General features: G+C 40.1%; 1 protein-coding gene across 3 annotated transcripts in view; it reads left to right on the top strand.

Moving 5' to 3' along the window:
* Window positions 1-20,378, top strand: part of LOC149144393 (rho GDP-dissociation inhibitor 1-like) — a 35,335-nt gene extending 14,957 nt beyond the window's left edge. For all 3 annotated transcript variants that reach the window (XM_089448932.1, XM_089448931.1, XM_089448930.1), the window contains 4 exons: window positions 19,181-19,247; window positions 19,611-19,829; window positions 19,996-20,120; window positions 20,310-20,378. In XM_089448932.1, the coding sequence (XP_089305058.1) occupies window positions 19,181-19,247; window positions 19,611-19,829; window positions 19,996-20,120; window positions 20,310-20,378 (480 nt within the window). The remainder of the gene's footprint in view (window positions 1-19,180; window positions 19,248-19,610; window positions 19,830-19,995; window positions 20,121-20,309) is intronic.
* The last annotated feature ends 747 nt before the right edge of the window (window positions 20,379-21,125 follow it).

The following is a 21,125-nucleotide window of genomic DNA, read 5'->3' as shown; positions in this document are numbered from 1 at the left end:
GTGCAAAAAAACCCCTACTGGTGACAAGCTCACCAAACTAGCTCACAAGTGTGAAAATAAGCCTCACAAGGGGCCAAATAATAATATGTACATGCCGTGGGGCCCACCAAAGGCCTAATAATGTCTTGAAGTGCCATAAGGAGGAATAAATTCCTCGGAATATGATGGACAAGGGGGTGTCCCCTTGTTCTCCAAGTAGTAGACTTGTGGTGCTCCCAGTGGATCTTAGGGCACATAAATGACCCCATGGGTCTACATAGGAATCAGAGATGCTTGTAGATTCTTTGCAAGGGTCTGAGTGGTGGATTGAATGTTGTCATGGCATTGTACAAGTTCTGGAACGCCTGCCAAGTGTGTGGGGCTCTTGTGGGGGCCTGCTGGGCATAATGTACCAAGCATATCACCATCATCCCAAAAGTTGATCGCTAGTAGTTTCTGAGCATTGATGAAGATCCGTGGAGTGCTGTCTATTGCTGTGGAGGCAAATGGCTCTTGATGCACACCCTATATGTGCCAATGTAGACCTCTAGGGGTTAGGATCCCGTATAGGGAGACCAAACCCAAATGGAAACCACCTATAATCCTGCATAAGATCCAATGCGTCCCCTAGGCTTCCAGTACAACCAATCATTAAAATAATCGGGTAAAAGAGTTTACAAATCATGGATAACAAAGTGGGCACTTCATAATGGCATGCCCTTCTGTAGTGGGCTTTGGCATGTGCTAGTGTCTCCAAGCTCCAAAGGGGGTTAACCAAGTACCTTATTAGGTGGTTTCAACCCTTAAAGGGGATAGTATGTCCAAGGTACATCCCTCTAATGGGGTAGCAAGTGATAAATAAGTGGAATGGAGTAGGGAATGAGAGGGGCAATCCTGGGCCACATATTGGGGCATAGGGGTAGCTAGATAAGGGGAAGCCTGCACTTGGGTATGTAATGTGTAGGAGGGAGAAATCATGGGAGAAGTAGATATCAATTATGAAACCAATAATTCTTCAACAAGAGCAGTAAATGGAGATCACAGTAGACAATGAACAATAGACAATAAGCAAAAGACAAGAGACATTAAAATTAGGCTCACGGCCAGGGCGAAACCCACAAGGTGAAAATCGATAATTCTTTCCTTATGAGAGAGAGATTTTGTCCATCAATAGTACATCTGAATGTTTCAACAAATCCAAAATAATCAACAATGAGATACGCAATCAAAGTCTACAAAAATAAAGAGTGAGATTCCACTTCTGTCCAATGAGAGGATTTGCACAAGGAGGCCGGATTGTAGGGCTGAAGTCACTGTGATAGGAGGTCGAAGTTACCACGGTAATCACCAATGAACTGCCTAAAATATATACCCAAAAAGCCCTCAGTCAACTTAAGAAATATGTCACAAAAGGAGAGCGAGCCTCTCTGCAATTTCCGTCCACAAGAGAAGAAACAAAACAAAAGTTTAGATGATCCAAGTCACTGTATCAATGAGCCCTATAAGGAGATCAAACTGCAGTCAAAAGGAGTCCTTGTAATCTTCTTCGTATGAGTGGATATATCTGAAATAGAAGCCAAAATTAGATGTAAATTGCAAATTGAATTGCTTGAGTTGATGGTGGAAAGAATGAATGCCAACAACCTCTAATTAATAGGTGACATGAGAGGGCTAATTAGCCTTATGTGAAAATTCCTAGACCTAACAATCTCTAGAATCCTATTGCAACTAGCTGAATCTACTTCACCTAGATCATAAATTACATTACAAACTTATTTCAAACTTCTTGAAATATTGAAGTAAATTATTGAAGCAGCGTACACCAAATTAAATATGATTCTGAAACATAGAAACTGAGCAAGGAAATACAAACACATAGAACATTGTTATTTTTGGACAAATGTCCCTGGAAAAACCCAATGCGGGAAAACCGGTGCAACAACTTTGAGGGTTTATTATTATTAAGTAGTAGCAAATTCTGAATACATCTCTGAATACCTCATAATTTATTCAGTTATAGAGAGAAATATGGGCAGAAAGAATTGTGAGGTTACCTCACACTATCACTGGAAATCCTGGCTGATACATCCCCAGATTGATTGCCCCTGACTTTTCTGGTTGCCTTTGCGCAGTATCTGCATTAGCCCAACGTCAAGCTCTCTGGGGACTGTGTCACTCCTCTGGCTGGTCGATTTGCTGCCTAGGAGATTCGAATCCTACCTCCTGGTCTCACACCTCGACTCTCGACTTTTGAAATTAAATTCCCTCTGCAAATTTGGACTCCTCATTGGCTTTTGCGTTGCCTCTGCGTCAGCCCCTCTTGTTCTGCGTTGCCTCTGTGTCAACCCCTTTGGTTCTATGTTGCCTCTGTGTCAGCCCCTCTGGCTCTGTGCTGCCTCTACGTTAGCCCCTTTGACTCAGCGCTGCCACTGCTGGATTACTCTTTGCCTCTCTTTGCCGATGATTCTCCCGCTGAGAAAATCAATCTCTCCGTAAGTTATCCCTACCCCTCTTCTGCAAGGAATCTCCTTAATTGAATTTTCATCTTGAGAACTTCTCACTTTAGAAAATCGATTTCTTGATCTCTCTTGGTGTGTTTTCCAAATGACCCTCAAGCCGCTTCTTATATCTTCCCGTTGGACAACCAGCGACCTAGATTAACTCCTAATCAAAGGCTCAGATCATTTTGACTTGATCTCTGTCTTTTTCTAGAAGATTTACCCACAATTAGATTAATACCCATTAATATTTTAATTTTCCTAAGTTTAGACTTAGGGACCCATTAAAAATATTAATTATTTTAATAAAATCGTCTTTGGGTGGAATTTCCCAAAACGGTTTTTGGGCTCTTTAGAATGCATGTGCCCAAGTCTGCTTGCAAAATTTGAAGCTTAGAGCACATTCGTTGCTACCCCAATCAACACTTCCTCTTAGCAAGGAATGTGCTCTAGCAATATACTGTTGTTGCATACTGCTCTGACTCTAAAGCATTGTCCTCTGCGCTGTTGATGTTTGACATACTGTCCACCAACTACTGCGCTCTTGCTGCAACTATACCGCTGCCTTTGACACTGCCACTGCCAATGCTACATCTGTACTATGGATTCCTCTCAAATGCTGCATCTGCTATGCTACTAGCACTACCACTGGCACACTGCTAACACTGCATCCGTACTGCAACTCAGTCGCTGAGAGAAGCAACTGAAAAACATCCAAAATTACTGAACTAAATGTGTTCAATATGATACCACATGAATGCTGGAACTGACTGCTGCTAGTCTCTGCATTGACCCTCTGAATCTATTGTGCTACTGCTGACCTCTGCTTTGTGCCATTTGCACTGCTGCCAAATCTGCTCTGCGCTATTCAATCTTTGGCGCTTTTAGCCACTGCAACTATCTCCCCGACACTTCTCGACACCATCCGACACTAGTCCATCCTGCTATTGTAAAACTGGGCTCTCGTAGCAAGGTATTGGTCCAAGAGGTGGATTCCTCAAGGATCCTTCCATCTGTAGCTTTATCGAACTACAATTCTAAATTAGCCCACCTCCCTACTGGAGGTATCTTGGCTATAATGGCGAACTCATCCTCTTGTTCGATCTTAGTGGTTGCAACCTTAGGATCGTGCTTCTCATCCTTGTCCTTTTTCTTCAAAGGACACTCGGATGCATAGTGGCCCATCTCGCCACATTTGAAACACTTCACCTTGGAGACGTCTTTCTTTCGTCTCTGTTGTCCTTGCTGCCCCTTCGATGCAAGGGCTGCATTCTCCTCCTCCTCCTTGGGCTTCGACCCACTGCTGCTGCTGCTTCCGTCAAGTTTGACCTTGACTAGGTCTCTCCTCAACTCCTCTTGTTTTAGAGCTGCCCACATCTCATCCCAATTAGGCAATGCTGCTCTGCCTAGGATACTCTCGACAAAGACTTGCCACTCATTCGAGATAGAATTTAGGGCTTGTCTCACTAACTCTGAATCTTGAGGTGTATGCCCGTAGCAGACGACTCATCACGGGTCTCCTTCAACTTCGTGAGGAAAGGATCCACACGTTCTCCCTTCTGCATCTAAGCAGATCTTAGATTCTGCTCCAAATACATCTTCTGCTGCTCGAAAGATCCTTGATATAACGTGGCCAAGGCATCCCATATCTCCTTAGCAGTTTCTCTGCTAACAACGTGGCACAACACATGATCCTTGAATCCATCCAGGATCATCCTCTTGGCCTTTTCCATCTCAGCCTTGTACTTCTTTAGCGGATCTGCATCCGCAGGTTCAGCCACCGCACTGTCGACGTATGTCTTGAGGGCATGCTCATTTAGAGGGAAAGACATTCTAGCCTTCTAGATGACATTGTTGGATACTCCGTCCAACCTGTCCTGATCCCTCAAGCCACTGGTTGCCATATCCTCCTAAAATTGTCGAACAACTCCCTATTGCGTAGCTTCTAGGCTGGCTTACGTACTCCCTGATGGAGCTGGTAAGTTTGCTGCTCCTTTGATGCCCAACAAATGAGAAACACTGATGTCCTCGGCAGGAAACCACTAAGGAAGTATTCCCTCACTATGTGATCTGCTTCCTTCTTCTGATGACTTTTCTGCCCGACACTCAGCTTGCAGAAAACTGTGTCCCTCTAGCTTTGCACTGAGACTTTGCATGGCTCCTTTTGCTTGGCAAATTCTCGATCGGCAGTCTTACCTCTCTGTCGACTCACTCAGAGAGACAACCTCAAAAAATATAGCCCTCCTTGCTAGAACTGTGCAATCCCTCAGGTGATTCGAACTACTGCTTGCTGCAGCAAGTTGGCCCTTGCTTTAGTGCTAGATCTTCTCTTCCTATTTCACATCAACAACTTTGATACCATGTAAAAATTACTAGATCTAACAATCTCTGGAATTCTACTGCAACCAGCTGAATCTACTTCATCTAGATCGTAAATTACATTACAAACTTATTTCAGATTTCTTCTTGAAATATTCAAGTAAATTACTGAGGCAACCTACACCAAATTAAATATGATTCTGAAACAAGAAATTGAGCAAGGAAATACAAACACATAGGACACTGTTATTTTTGGACAAATGTCCCCGGAAAAATGCAATGTGGGAAAATCGGTGCAACAGCTCTTAGGGTTTATTATTATTAAGCAGTAGCAAATTCTGAATACATCTTTGAATACCTCATAGGTTATTCAGTTACATAGAGAAATACTGGCAAAAGGAATTGTGAGGTTACCTCACACTATCACTGGAAATCCTGGTTGATCCAACCCCAGACTGATTGCCCCCGTCTTTTCTAGCTGCCTCGGCGCAATATCTGCGTTAGCCCATCATCAAGCTCTCTGGGGACTATGTCACTCCTCTGGTTGGTTGATTTGCTGCCCAGGAGATTCGTATTCTGCCTCCCGGTCTCACACCTCGGCTCTCGGCTTCTGAAATTTGAATTCCCTCTACAAATTTCGGACTCCTCACTGGGTTCTGCATTGCCTTTGTGTGGCTCTACGTTAGCCTCTCTGGCTTAGTGCTGCCACTGCTAGATTACTCTCTGCCTCTCTCTGCTGATGATTCTCCAGCTGAGAAAATCACTGTCTCTCTGGAAGCTATCCTTGCCCCTCTGTTGCAAGAAATCTCCTCAAGCGAATTTTCCTCCTGAGAACTGACTTCAGAAAATCGATTTCTTGATCTCTCTTGGTGTGTTTTCCAAATGACCCTCAAGCCCCTTCTTATATCTTTTTGTTGGAAAACCAATGGCCTAGATTAACTCCTAATCAAAGGCTTAGATTGTTTTGACTTGATATCCGTCTTTTTCTAGAAGATTCACCCACAATTAGATTAATACCCATTAATATTTTAATTTTCTAAGTTTAGACTTAAGGACCCATTAAAAATATTAATTATTTTAATAAAATCGTCTCTGGGTGGAATTTCCCAAAACGGTTTTTGGGTTCTTTGGAATGGATGTGCTCAAGCTTCCCTGCAAAATTTGAGGTTTAGAGCACACCCGATGCTACCCCAAATCAACCCCCTAATGGGGCCGACTTGATGGCTTTTCAAGGAGCCGACTTGTAGGGCTTGTTTGCGCTGACTTGACGTGACCAATAATTAATTTCTTCTTTGTGTATTTGATCAAAAATGCCGATTGAAGCTATAATATATATCAAAAATCCCTCTTAGTTAGGGAGGTAGTTTTTCATTCTCTCTCACAATCAATCTTCGCGACCAATATATAGGTCTCATGACACACAACCTAAGGAAGAGAACACAATCAAATTTTCTCTCTCTCGAACTCAACATAAGGAAACATACATAGCATCCATCTCAAAGCATCTCCCCAACTACAAGGTCTCATGGCACACAACCTAAGGGAGGAATCAACAAAGCATCTCGGACCACAATGTCTCTCGACGCATAGCCTACAGGAGGAAATCCATCAATGCATCTCTCAGACAACAATGTCTCTCGACACATAGCCTATAGGAGGAATCTATCAATACATCTCTCAGACAACAATGTCTCTCGACACACAGCCTACAGGAGGAATCCATCAATACATCTCTCAGACAACAATGTATCTCAACACACAGCCTACAGGAGGAATCCATCAATACATCTCCCGGACAACAATGTCTCTCGACACAGCCTACGGGAGGAATCCATCAATACATCTCCCAGACAACAATGTCTCTCGGCACACAACCTATAGGAGGAATCCATCAATACATCTCCCGGACAACAATGTCTCTTGGCACACAACCTATATGGGAGGAATCCATCTCTCGGACCACAATGTCTCTTAGCACACAACCTACGGGAGATGGTCTATCCATGATGCTATGTAATTAGTGCTCCCTATTTAAGGGAATTCTTGGTCATTCCAGTTTATTCATAAACATCAACAACTAGTTCAACATTAGAAATGTAGCCATGGTGGATCTCATTCAATTGTTCATTCAACTTTAGCTAGGGCTTTTGTCGAAATCAAACATCAACAACTATCAACAGACAATAGTAAACCTTAGCAGTGGCTTCTCACAGGAGCAATCATTGGCAACCATAGTATAATCCAGTAGAAAATAAATGGCTTCTCACAGAAGTAGGCATCAACAACCTTAGTAGAATCCAACAGACCATAATTAAATTTAGCAAATAACAATAGACTTAAGCAAATAGATCAACGAACCAATCAATGAATCAGCGAAGTCAATATCATAGTCTTGCAACATCTTCAAATCAGATGTAGTCCATTGTGCCAAAGATATTAGCAGGCTCATGCTTCAAAAGCAACTCCCTCTTACACAAAAGTCATCTAATGGAAAAATCACGGGCTCATCTTTAGCATATCTAGATCAACATCGGTCTTCAAAACTTCTAGCCACCTTCATGGAAACATGCTTCAATCAGGCTGATCTTGTTTGCTCCCTCTGAGTACAGATCTTATCACGAGTCTTCTTGTCACATTGTTCTTCCATCATTTTCAACGATTGCCACATCTTGGCAGTCTTCATTATGTACCTGCAAACCTCACTAGGAGGCTATGGAAGAACAAGAACAACCAAGCAAGCCAAGAGACTCATAATGAAATAATCAATAGAAACAATCAAGATAATACTTATCTTTTGAGAGTGTGTCAGCTCCCTCTTGATCTTAGCCTTCTCAGATCGAGTCAATTTCATCACATCATCAAGGAGTCCATACCAATGTTGTGAAAATCGCGATCGGGATTAAATCGGCGCGGGGAACAAATCGGAAAAATCGGGAAAAAAATCGTTTGGTACAAAAATATTCATTTTTTTTTCATTTTTTTTCAATTTTTTTAATATCTAAACCATCTACAACATAAAATAAATACATTGACACATAAATATGATAAAAAAACTAATATATAAGATGTTTAATATCATTTCTAGCGCTAAAATCACACATAACATTGAATCATGTCCTGAATAGTAAGTCCTGACTCCTGAGTCCCAACTCAGCCTCAAAATATCAACAAAAAATATGATAATGTATCTCATCATGTCATAATGTCATATACAATAAAATGAAAGTCTAATCCTATTGATTTCCTCTGCCCCTCTTGCGAGAAAATGCCACAGCTTTCCCTTTCCCTCTAGATGTAGATGCTAGTGTCTGTGCTGGTGGAGATGGCAGTGGAGTCTGATGTGCTCTCGAAGCTGAAGAACTAGAAGTAGGAGCTATAGGAGGTAGACCACGTCCTCTACTAGTGGCAAGGGTAGCCTGGGCAGGTGGTGTCACCTGGAAACATTACAATCTCCCAATCCTGAAATCCTGAAAAACTGATAAGTCTGCTGGATTTTAAATGAACTCTAAAATTCTACTTTCTCCATATGAAATCCAATGAGGCTGGAACCACTCTCAAACATCCTGAGTCATTTCATGGTAATGTTACAAATTTAAGTAAAAGGATGAAAATGAAGATTAAGGAGAATGTCACTTTTACTTTAAGAATTTAACATTACCATGAATAGCATATCCATACTAGGGCCTAGACTTGATCATTAAGCTGCCCCACTCAAAAATTATTTGTTTCTTTCAAAAACAATTGCATGAAAAAACCCAAAAAAACATTATAAAACTATGCTGTCGTGACCCCCGGCGATTTTTTAAGTTTTAATCGCAATTTTTTCGTTTTTATCGCAATTTTTTCATAAAATCGCGATTTTTTTCAGTAAAAATCGGCAAAAAAAAATACCGGCGATTTTTTCGTATAAAAATCGCGATTTGATCGGCAGAAGGAAAAAATCGCGATTTTCACAACACTCCATACTATTATTAAAAAGTTCACGTCATCAAGGAATCCACAACATCATTAAGGAGTTCTTATCATCAACAAAGTGTTTACAAAGTCCAAGTCATTAGGGAGTTTATATCATCATCATCATCAAGGAGTCTACATCATCATGATTATCATCATCAAGGAGTATACATCATCATCATTAAGGAGTTAACGAATCATCATCATCAAGGAGTCAACGAACATGGAGTCAACATTATCATCGAGTCCATATCTTCATCATCATCAAGTAGTCTTGTTCATATGACCAAAGAGTCCACACAAGTAGTGCATATCTTCTTATATTATCCACATTAATATCATCATCAAGGAGTCTAGTCTAATACATCATCATCATCAATCTCATCAATGAGTCCATGTCATCAACGAATTATCATCATCAACATCATCAACGAGTCGATGTTATCAAGTTCGCATTATCATCATCAACAAGTGAGCCATATCGTTAATGAGTCCACATTATCATCATCAACATCATCAACGAGTCACATCATCTTCATCCAGATCATCATCATCATCAAAGAGTAAACATCAAGGAGTTCAGATCACCATCAAGGAGTCCAATCACATCATACACGCTATCAATGAGTCATACATCATAGTCAACAAGGAGTACTTATCATCATTAATAAGGAGTACACATCGTCAACAAAGAGTCAACATCAACATCCTCAAGGAGTCCATATCGCCATCCACATCATCAACATTAAAGAGTTCACATCATCAAGGAGTTTTCATCAGCATCAATAAAGAGATCACATCCATATCATCAAGAAGTCTATACCAATAACGAGTCCGCATCATCAACAAATCCACGTCATTATCAATGAGTCCATATCATTAACAAGGAATAAGGGTTAGGTTTATTAGACTTAGATTTTCTTCTCGAAACCCAACCTAGGGTTTTACAAATCATAGATAGTCCAATGCCAGTATTAATTGAAACAACAAAAAAAACACAAGATACTTATCTTTTGAGCTCCCTCTTAATCTTTAGTCCTTTTACATTCACCCTACAAATCAACTTTAACAACAAGATGTCAAATCTTCTTAAGCAGAAGCAATCAAGTCCAGGGTTTGATTCATAAGCCCTAAGCTTTCTTCTCCAAACCCTACCCAGGGTTTACAAAACAATCCAATGTCAGTAATAATTAAAACAATGAATGAGATACAAGATACTTATCTTTTTTTGATCAGGACAACTCCCTCTTGAATCCAACCTTAGAACTTCTTTTCAAGTAATTTAGATAGCTAGAATGAGTGTTCAGATTCATAATCATTTCTCCTATGCCTTCTTTTTGATGATGGCTCATTTAGATCAACAACAGATGCATGGTGTCCTCTTCTTCTTTTACGATCATCATCCCTTTCATAGTCATCTCTTCGATTCTTTTGAGGACATTGAGCTTGATAGTGACCATAAGCTTGACAACAAAAGCATTGAACATTGGTTAGATCATTTCTATCTCTCTTCTATATCTTCTACTTGGAGAGGGAGGAGGAGGCCTTCTATGAGAAGTAGAGTCCTTCCTTGAAGTAGATCTAGGCCCTTGTCTTTTACTTGCACTTCTTTGGAATTTGCCAAAATTTGGTTTCTTCTTATTGTTTCCCTTTGCATGAGTTGCAAAAGCTTTTATACTTGGATCATCAATTTCTCCTTTAGAATAGAGTCTTGACTCTTCTTGAGTGCATGCTTCCCATAACTTGTCAAAGGTTGGAGCATTCTCTCTTGCCCTAATACCTGAAGCAAATGAGTCCAGTACCACCCAAAGCAACAACTACCAATTCCTTATCAGATACTTCTTCATCAATGGCTTTGAGTTGGTCTCTAATTTGAGATTTCTTGACAAAATCTGATGCCACCACTGTGTCACTCTTTGTCATGTTGATATTACGAAGTTGTCCCCTCAAATTGATGGATTGATTTACATTATTAATAGTATACAATCCAATGATGGCATTGTACATTTCTTTAGCAATCTTATGTTCAACAGTATAGGGAATCAAACGATCCCTAACAAAATCCAATTAAATGCTTCTTGTCAAAGTATCATCTTCATGAAACTTCTCTTTTCTTACTTGATCAAATGGTTCAGTAAATTTACCTGTGACAATTCCCAAGACTTTGTTCCTTTTAAGAATGATCTCAACTCTTGCATTCCTTGCCCCGTAGTTAGTGGCTCCTTCAAGCTTGCTTTCAATCTTCATGAATGAAGAATTCATGGTGAAAATATAGGACAGATCCCAAAAAACCTTTCAAATTATCTTCAAGATACTTTTCAAGTGTTCTTCAAGTGCTCTTAAGCTGATCTTTCTGCTCTTTTTCTTCACTAAAGCTCCGATACCATGTTGAAACTCTAGTGTTGCAATGACTAGAATAGTTTTTCACAATTGATAACTACTTCTATTGATACAAATTGTTCCTTCTTTATACTTTAGTCAACAAGTAGCTATACATGAAAAAATTCAACCAATAATTCTTCAACAAGAGCAGTAAATAGAGATCACAGTAGACAATGAACAATAGGCAATAAGCAAAAGACAAGAGACACCAAAATTAGGCTCACAGCCAGGGTAAAACCACAAGGGGAAAACCCAAAATTCTTTCCTTACGAGAGAGAGATTTTGTCCATCAATAGTACATTTGAATGTTTCAACAAATCCAAAATAATCAACAACGAGATACCCAATCAAAGTCTGCACAAATAAAGAGAGAGATTCCACTTTTGTCCAATGAGAGGGTTTGCACAAGGAGGCCGAATCGTAGACCTGAAGTCACTGTGATGGGAGGCTGAAGTTACTACTATAATCACCTACAAACTGCCCATAATATATACTCAAAAGGCACTCGGTCAACTTAAGAAAAATGTCACAAAAGGAGGGTGAGCCTCTTTGCAATTTTTGGCCACAAGAGAAGTAACAAAACAAAAGTGTAGATGATCCAAGTCACTGTATCAATGAGCCCTATAAGGAGATCAAACCACAGTCAAAAGGAGCCCTTGTAATCGTCTTCGTATGAGTGGATATATTTGAAATAGAAACCCGAATTAGATGGAAATTGCAAGCCAAATTTCTTGAGTTGATGGTGGACAAAATGAATGCCAATGACCTCTTATTAATAGGTGACATGAGAGGTCTAATTAGCCCTAATGGGGCCGACTCGATGATCTTTCAAGGAGCCGAATTGTAGGGCTTGTTTGACCCAACTTGAGGTGACCAATAATTAATTTCTTCTTTGTTTATTTGATGAAAAATGCTGACCGAAGCTACAATATATTTCAACAGTTGGCTTGTAACCCCTTGTCTTTTCAAACACTCAAAATCAAACTTGTTTAGGGCTTGTAGTGAACTATAAACTGCGGTGGATATTCCGCTACACAGTTCGTAACAACAAATCTAATAAAATCATATTTAAAATCTGAAATTCTACACTATTACAATTTTCTTTGATTCATAGATTCGTAGATTTCACTGTTAATAATGCATGCATGCGAATGAAAATTATACAGAAAATAGAGAACAACAAAAATAAAAGCCCACACACACATTTGACACAAACTATGCTTTGGGAAACCCTTTCAGGAGAAAAATCCAACTGGAAGGTGAGGCTGCCCGCTCTTTTTCTCTGAATGGAAATATGGCTACAAGTACAAAGAAGTATGGCATGTGGCTCGTGGGCTTGTACAATGCACAAATCTTCTCTATGTGCTCTACCTCCTATCCCTCTTGGCTATTTTTGCTCAACTATGGAACAAATGCACTCTAAAGAATTGAACCCCTATTCCTCCTAGTGGTCCGATTATAACACAACCTGATAGCTTGCTAGTGGTTAGGTTTGACTACCTCAACTCTTAACCAAGGTTACAACATAGACTCTTTTAGAGTCTTATACATCATAATAACATGGCTAGCCCTTTTTCCATGGATAATGGGGGCTGATGTGGCATCCTCTCGAATTATGGTGGTGAAAATAGAAAGGTCAACTTTTGAGTGGCAAAAATTTCGCATATTGATTCCTCTGATTGACGTGGTACTTGCACCGTTGGAAAGATCTTTATGTGTAGAATAACTTGAAAAGATGTGTTGCTAACACGACAAAGTTTTACCCCCAAAAAAATGTCGTTTAATGCCTCGAAACACTCCCGGAAGGTTGCAAACCCTGTTTTGCCAAACTGGGTCCCGCTGGTAAAAATGGTCCCGTGAGTTGATTCCTCCACCTTTTCCACTTTGAAATCATCGAGATGGATGATAAACATTATAATGATCCAATCTAGATCACGTCTCCCCATTTTGGGAGGCTTTTGTTCCACAGAAGCCTCTACTGAATGAGGTGAGGAAATTTTTCCTCCACCTTCTCTCTAGTGTACCATTTAGCTTTGCCTAGAAGTTGTCCTTTCAACCCAATCTACCAAAGGTCATGCTGCCCCTGTCTCGTAGTTCTGGGCCTCTTCTACAAAACTGTATCTTTTGTCAACTTTTCCTGAGCATTTGGTGCCAAATCCTCCATAGAAGGTAGGACCTGTTCTCCTTCCTGTTCTAGCATGGAAGGGCTCATAGAGTTTCAAATTATCTACATTCATAACTGCGTAAACACACACAATGGTGGTAAACTGAGTTGATGGGCAATATCACCCACCTTTTCTAGTGTCTCAAAGGGACCATACCTCAGAGCCTTGATTTTCTTACCAAGCCCATGTAGCCTCTCCTTGTTCAACTATAGCCATACTCTGTCTCCCACCTGGAATGATTTCTCTATCCTATGCTTATCATGCCTAGCTTTATATTTCTCCTGTGACTTCTACAGTGTCTCTTGTACTTGTATATGGATCTGCCTGATCTTTCTATAAAGTTTTCAGCCCTCAAGGTGTCTCTTGTATGATCTTCCCTCACTCCTCCTTGTTGCCCATATGCAATGTCCAAAGGTGAAGGTGGCAGCTATCCAAAACAAGTTTCAAATGGGGACTTTCCTATATAAGCGTGGACTGCTGTGTTGTAAGAATGCTATATATATACTAGATTTTCATCCTAGGTCTTTGGATGCTTATGGTTGTATCCCCTCCGAAAGTGCACCAAAGTCTTGTTGACTACTTCTGTGCGTCCATCTGTTTGTGGATGGAATGCTATAGATCTCTTCAATTTTGTGTCCATCTTCTCCCACAATGTAGTCCAGAATGCACTGAGAAATCTTGTATCCCTGTCTGGAATGATGCTCTTTGGTATCCCAATTGCGCCCAAACCTGTCCAAAGAACAAGTTCGTTGCTTCTTGCGCACTGGTGGTCTTTTTACAGGGAATCAGAACACACATCTTGTTGAACCTGTCAATTAACACAAGGTAGTCATGTCTCTTCCTGGTTGTTGGTAAACCTCCCACAAAGTCCATGGAAATTCTTTCCCAAGGATGAGTAGGTACAGGTAAGGGATGATATAGACCCTGTTTCCTGTTGCTAGGCTTGCTGGTACAACAAAGCATGTATCCTCTTATGAACCTAGTTACTTGCTCTTGCATCTTGGGCCAATACACATACCTCTGCAAGTTGGCCACAATCTTCCCTACACCAAAGTGTCCCACAACCTTGGAGATGAGACTCTCTAATCAACTGCAATTGCTCACCTTTAGGAACACATAGCTTATTCAGCCAGTAGAGTAATTTGTCCTGGAGATGGTAGTTAACAATGCTATTGCCATTGTGCACATGACTCTGACTCTGCAACTGCTGAAACACCTCCTTGAAGTCCTCATCCTCTGAATATGCCTCTCTGTATGCATCATGAGTGAATGGCTCCATGTACATAAGGGTTCCCAAAGTTGTGATCTTTGATGTGGGTGGCCTTGAAAGCATGTCAACCAACTTGTTTGTGTTGCCCTTCTTGTACTTGATCACCAAATGAAACTGCTATAGAAACCCCATCCACTTGTAATTCCTGGCCTGCTATAGCTTACTTTGGGCCTGCAAGTACTGTAGTGGCTAGTGAGCTGTGTGGATTATTGTCTCCTTTCCCATTAGATGGTGCTTCCACTTTTTCACGGCTTGCACCAGGCCATAGAGCTCCTTATCATAAGTAGGGTAGTTAGGAACTGCCCCATGAAATACTTCTGAATAGTAGCATACAGGCCTTCCTCCCTACATCAAGACCACTTCCATAGCATACCCTCTCACATCTGTCTCCACTTCAAAGGGTTGCTGCAAGTTTGGTAATGTCAGGATTGGTGCTTGATTGATTTTTGTCTTTAGCCCCTCGAAAGCTCTCTACTAACTCTTTCCCCACTCGAAACTCTTGCCACTTGCTAGTATGGCATGGAGCGGTGTTGCTACCGCTGAAAACAAGGCTACGAATATCCTTAGGTATCGTGCTGCCCCAATGAAACCCCTGACCTCATAAACATTAGTAGGCACGATCGATTTCATGATGGTCTCCATCTTGGCAGGATCTATCTTCAACTCTCCTCCACCTATCACATACCCTAGATACACCAAAGACTGTTGTGCAAACTCACACTTCTTGAGATTCGCTAGCAACTGGTGCTTTAATGTCTCCAACACTTGCGTCAGATGAGATATGTGCTCCTCCCAGGTGGCACTATATACCAATATATCATCCAGATAGACAATAAATAATGAATCTATAAAAGGGTGTAGCACATCATTCATTAATCTCATGAACGTAGATGGTGCCATGACTAACCACTCATACAAACCTTGCTTAGTTTTGAAGGCGGTCTTCCATGTATCTTCTTCTTTGACTTGAACTCGGTGATGTCCAAACTTTAAGTCTAGCTTGCTGAAGTATTTTTCTTGTTGCAACTAATCCAACAGACCATCTATCCTGGGCAGGGGTATCTGTTCTTGAGTGTGATTTTGTTCAATGCCCTGTAATCTATATACATCTGCCAAGTCCCGTTCTAGTAATCGGTTGAATGACACCTTGTTCTAGTAGCTGTTGCAATTGTTTCTTCACCTCACTTGCTTCTATAACAGATTACATGTACAACTTAATGTTTGGCAATGGGGAGTCCGACAATAGATCGATCTCGTGCTCCACTTCCCTTTTAGGAGGTAACCCTTTAGGCTCTTGGAACACATCCTTGTATGCCTGTAGCAACTCCTCTAGTTGTTATTTCTATTTCTTAGTACACCCCTCCAGGGATGCCTTGTCTCTTACTCACTCATCTATAGATTGATTTTCTTTTAAAAACAGTAAAACATACTACTTGCTGGAACCGATCAATATCTTTGCTTGGTTGGCACTTACTAGCGAAATTTTTGACTTGCCTCTGTGCGCATTGATGGTGAATGATTTTCCATCCTTGATGAGTTGATACTAGTTGGCTCTTCGCATGAATATTGCATCTCACATGTACATGGACTCCCAAACATGACTCCACATACATCAAGGGGAACTACATATAGTTCTACTTCATCAATAAAATCAACACTGAGAGCAAATCTAATTTTGCATTGTTTTGTTACCTTCAGCTCTGCATCCTTATTTACCCATTTTGGTGGATACGGGTTTGGATGACCATGAACTTCTAGCCCCAAATTCTTGACCAGCTCTATTGCAATGGGATTTGCCTGTGATCCTGAGTCAAATAGAGCATCAATCTTTGTCTTCTTGATCTATATCTTTATATGGAAGAGTTTGGTCATTTCTTTCTCTTCTTGATGTTGAAGGCTACTCAGATTCAACTCCTTTTGCACTAACGTACAAACGATCTTCTCATCCATGTCTGAGCTACTTTCAACTTGGTTGCTCAAGTTAGTGGCCATGAGATTCTTCTTCTCATTATCTTTCTTTTTGTTCATTGGGTTTAGCTCTAGATGCAACTTCCAACACTTCTCCTATGTATGGCTGTCAATGTTGCAGTGGTTGCTGGGATCTTTGCACTAGTGTGCTGTGGCTACTGTCCTTTTATGTTTTCCCCCTTTTTGCTTCTTCTTCCCCTCCTTAGAAGCATCTTGTGGCTCATTTTGCTTCGATCCACTTGATTCCACTCTCTTCAAGTCTATGTTCTCCAGGTATTACGCCTGCACGCAAGCCTCATCCACTGATTTGGGCTTGAACAACATCATTTGCTTTTGCAGATGGCGGTGTAGAGCCCTTAAATACTTGAGGAGTACATCTGGGTTCTTTGGGGAGATACCCAACATTATGGCCATCTTTTTGAACTCTTGCATGCTTTGCCCAGACTCTTGCCTGAAGTAGTGCCATCGAATCCATTGGTCCTCTATGTACCCAATAGGGTAAAACTGTGACTTAGTGAGGGTTTTGAAGTCATCCCAGTTAAGTCATTGGAGGCTCTCCCTCCAACCTGAGGGTCTTCGTGTGGCTCTCTCACCAAGTCAGGGCATGGCCCTCTAATTTCAACTGCACAAATGAGATCTTCTGTCTTTGTTCAATTTTATGGATGTTGAAATACACTTCCAGTTGCTGCAACTAGTGATTCAACTTAAGAGCGTTGATCTCGTCGTGGTACAACTTGATATCATCCTTTGCTTCCATTTTAAATAGTGGCTGTGATTGATTCACGACACTCGAACTGGGTTGATCTTTTCCAGGTTCTTTCTTCGGTTCGTTCTCTGTTTCATCCCAATCGCCTGATCCCCCTTCTGATTTGCTCTCTGCATTTGAACCCCCACATAGGATTAGGCACTAGTAAAATTTGTGTTGATAAAAAATCTTCAAAAACTGAATCTTTTCTCCCTTTTTGTATCTCCTAGGCTTTTTAAGGCAAGCTGCTAGGGCTTTTTCTAGGGATGAATTGATTGTAGGGTTAATGTGGATGCATGTTAGTGGATAGGAAACCTAGGGTGGTGGTAAAGCCTCAAGAGAGCTGATGTCATCCTTCCTTGACCAATTTTATGCTTTGGAAACCATTATTCCTAGCCAATCTTCTACTTGTAAGGAGTGAGTGTGTAGAGGTCTTTATATAGTCTAGGTGTATGATACATTATTCCTTTATCAAGAAGAATTGAGCCTTGTCCAACAATAGGGTATCTTTGCCTAGTCTATTTGCAATTTTGCATCACCTAGAGCCCTATAACTAGAGTGTCCTTATAGGTGAATACAGGGATGCAGGGAAGCCTCCCTTGAGGTGAAACTCCAATAAAGAGTAGGAGGTGGATTGCTGAGGTTATAGTGGCAATTTCCCTCCCCTGATTGTTGCTAGACGGTCTAGCCCTTGCCTTGTGAACTCCATCACAAGGCCTACTAGATTTTGTGGCAACAGGGAACATGTGCTGGTAATGAGACGGGCACCCCTTTAGTCAACAGGGTTCAACTTAATGAGTGGCTGTTATATTTATTAAGTATTTTCAGATTTTGTCATATGATTTCATTTTTGACTCTTTGAATCTTGGCTCTTGACCTTGGATAGTTTGAGAACCTTTGTTCATCTTGGTTCATTAATCACATTTCATGCTGTGGTCCATGGCGATTTTGTATCCTGATGAATGATGATATAATGATTGATTGTAATCATATCATTTACATGTATATGTTTGGATATGCTATTTTTGCATTTTATTCAGCGTAATTTCTCATGTCTAATCTAAATTTAATGCAATTGTTTTTTTGAAAATCCATATTTTTTTGTTTTCCTCATGGTGCTTAGTTGACTCGTGAGTCCTGAGATGAGTTTAACTCTTCAGTCAAAATAAGTTACTTGCCAAGTTGAGTTTGGTTACTATGCTTCCAATTTTAAGAGAAATGTTACTGAAATGCTGTTTGTCATTCATCCTTAAGTGATCAAAAACAAAATTCTTATATAAACACAAGTATATTTTTCCATACCTTCTTCATACCCGAAATGTTTTTGATGTCTCTCATGTTTCCAACTATTCTATACCTGCTGACTGTTGGATAAGGACATCTGCAATTTATCTGTAAAGTGATTTATTATGGCTCTAGGCAGCCTACCCCTGCAAACGAATTGTGGCCTCCAACCTTCAAAGCTTTGTGAGTTTATACTCACCTTTAATTAGTTGGTATTACCGTATTTCTTTACGTTGCATTGGCAGCTGTATGTCACTCCTTACACTTGCTTCCATTTTTGTTGGGATGTCATCATATGCCAAGTCATTTTTTATATGACTTCTCACTGCAGGGTTTGGTGGTTGTATCATAGTTCTAGTGTGCACCTGTTTATCTTTGATGGAGTTTTGAGATTTTTGTTATTTAGAAGTTATGTGTAGGTTGATCTCTGAACAAAACATATGTAGTTTATTTCATCATGTTTGCTAAACTGATTTACATTACCATTCTTATTGAATGCTTTCTTTGGCCATGTAACTTGCTAGTACTTTCTTACAACTCGTTTAGTTGTAATCTACTCTTCAAGTCTGTTGTTTTCTTGAATGACAGGTCATTGACTTTTTATATTTTCTGACAGGAAGATGACAGTCTTCAAAGGTGGAAGGTGAAACTGCTTGGGTGTGTTGATCATGAGTTAAATGAAGGTTAGCATATTATCCTTTTGCTCATGCCTATATATATATATATAACTTGTTTTTCCCTTTCCAAAGAAAATGTTGTTGGAAAATCCAAGAGATGCTTCCACATTTGTGGATGGCATCCCGATTCCCTAGTAAACCCATGGGCTTAGACTAGTCTGCCTCACCTGAGAAGATTCAAACTGGACACTTGCTGGAACAGAACTAGTCGATGCACAACAATATTGCCAACAACCGGTTGAGCTAACCCCTTGAGCTATATATCTATAATATTTGCAAAATGCAGCAAGCCATGTTCAGAGATCTCTCTGCTAGACCCATTACTTGCTTCAACTTAGTCATGATTCCTTAGTTTCTTGTCTTTTACAGATAACGTGGAACCAGATGTTACGGTACTTTCTCTGGGAATCATGTCTAAAGGCCGTCCAGAAATAACTTTACCGTTGCCTCTTGAAAAAAATTCAAATGATGTATGCTTTACTCTGAAGGAAGGTTCCAACTACTGTCTGAAGATTACATTTGTTGTTCGGCACAATATAGTTTCTGGTTTAGCCTATGCAAACACGGTTTGGAAAGGTAGAATTCAAGGTGGGCACTTCATCTCTATTTCTGATCATTTTAAAGCAGGTCTCTTCATAAACGAACTGATGTAAATCTTTACTCCAGGTCTCTGTGTGAAGTATGTCGCTTCCTTTAATATGATATTTTGGTAATTTGAATTTGACATTTTGATCTTTTCTGTGGTATCAAGCAGTTGACCATACACATGTTATGTTGGGAACTTTTAGCCCACGACGGGAGCCTTATATACATATCATGGAGGAAGAAACTGCTCCAACTGGAGTTCTTGCTCGTGGGATTTACACAGCAAAAACCAAGGTATACTGGTGTGGGATATTACGGACTATTTGCAGCTTCCTTTGCATCTTTCTCGCATCTTTCAAGCAGATCAGAGTTGCTGATTTTAACAATGCCCATTTTGAGTTTAAAGATCAAATGTAGAATGCTGTGTTTGCTTTCCAACATGGTTGGTGGAGCTTGCTATTCTAATGCATATGCTATTTGCAGTTTTCAGATGATGATGGGAGATGCCACCTTGAAGTGCATTACCCATTTGAGATCCAGAAAGACTGGTAGAATATCTTTCCTCAATTTTTAAATACTTCCAAAGGACATTTAATTGTTCTAAATTCACTGGTTTGGTTTTGAGTATGATTTAGGTGTTAAGGTTATATTGTCTAATATAGGCAAGATTTGACCATGCACCTTATATTGTTTGATATTTTATGGTTTACACATGTTTAATAGATGTAAGAGTTAGAGTGTGTCTTTTACCAATATGTTTTTGACAATGTTTTTGTCAATAACCCGTTGCATCAATTCTATGGATGTTATGTACCTGTGTAAGTTGCACCCTGTTGATATCATTTAGAAAAGCTCTTCCTAGCAGCGTGCCATATTTTATGAATACAAGTTATTGTTCCTGAGGTTGTATATTGTTGATTAAAAAACATCATCTAAGACTGATGATTCATTGAAGTCATGGCGTTATAGTCAGGGTAGCAATAGGCTAGACACTTTAATACTTGTTAATGATTTTATCCCATGCCATAATGACTACTAAGAAGGTGTGTTGCAGTTTAAACTTCCAATAAATCCTTCTATCTGTACATTGTAAGTATGCTGTTCACCATCGGATAGCATTAGGCTGGCAACTTTATCCGTTTTTAAGGATTTCATTCCATGTTAATATGACGACAAAGAAGGCAAGATATAATTTAAACTTCCAATATATCCTTCTATATTTACATTGTAAACAGGGTGTTTCAAAAGTGTATGTTACATCAGTCTGAAAAACAAGTAACTAATCTATATTATCTAGAG

Source organism: Pinus tabuliformis, chromosome X, assembly GCF_031772625.1.
Source record: "Pinus tabuliformis cultivar Carrire ecotype Pingquan chromosome X, CPIR1, whole genome shotgun sequence".
Lineage (NCBI taxonomy): Eukaryota > Viridiplantae > Streptophyta > Pinopsida > Pinales > Pinaceae > Pinus > Pinus tabuliformis.
This window is presented reverse-complemented; position numbering and strand designations above follow the sequence as displayed.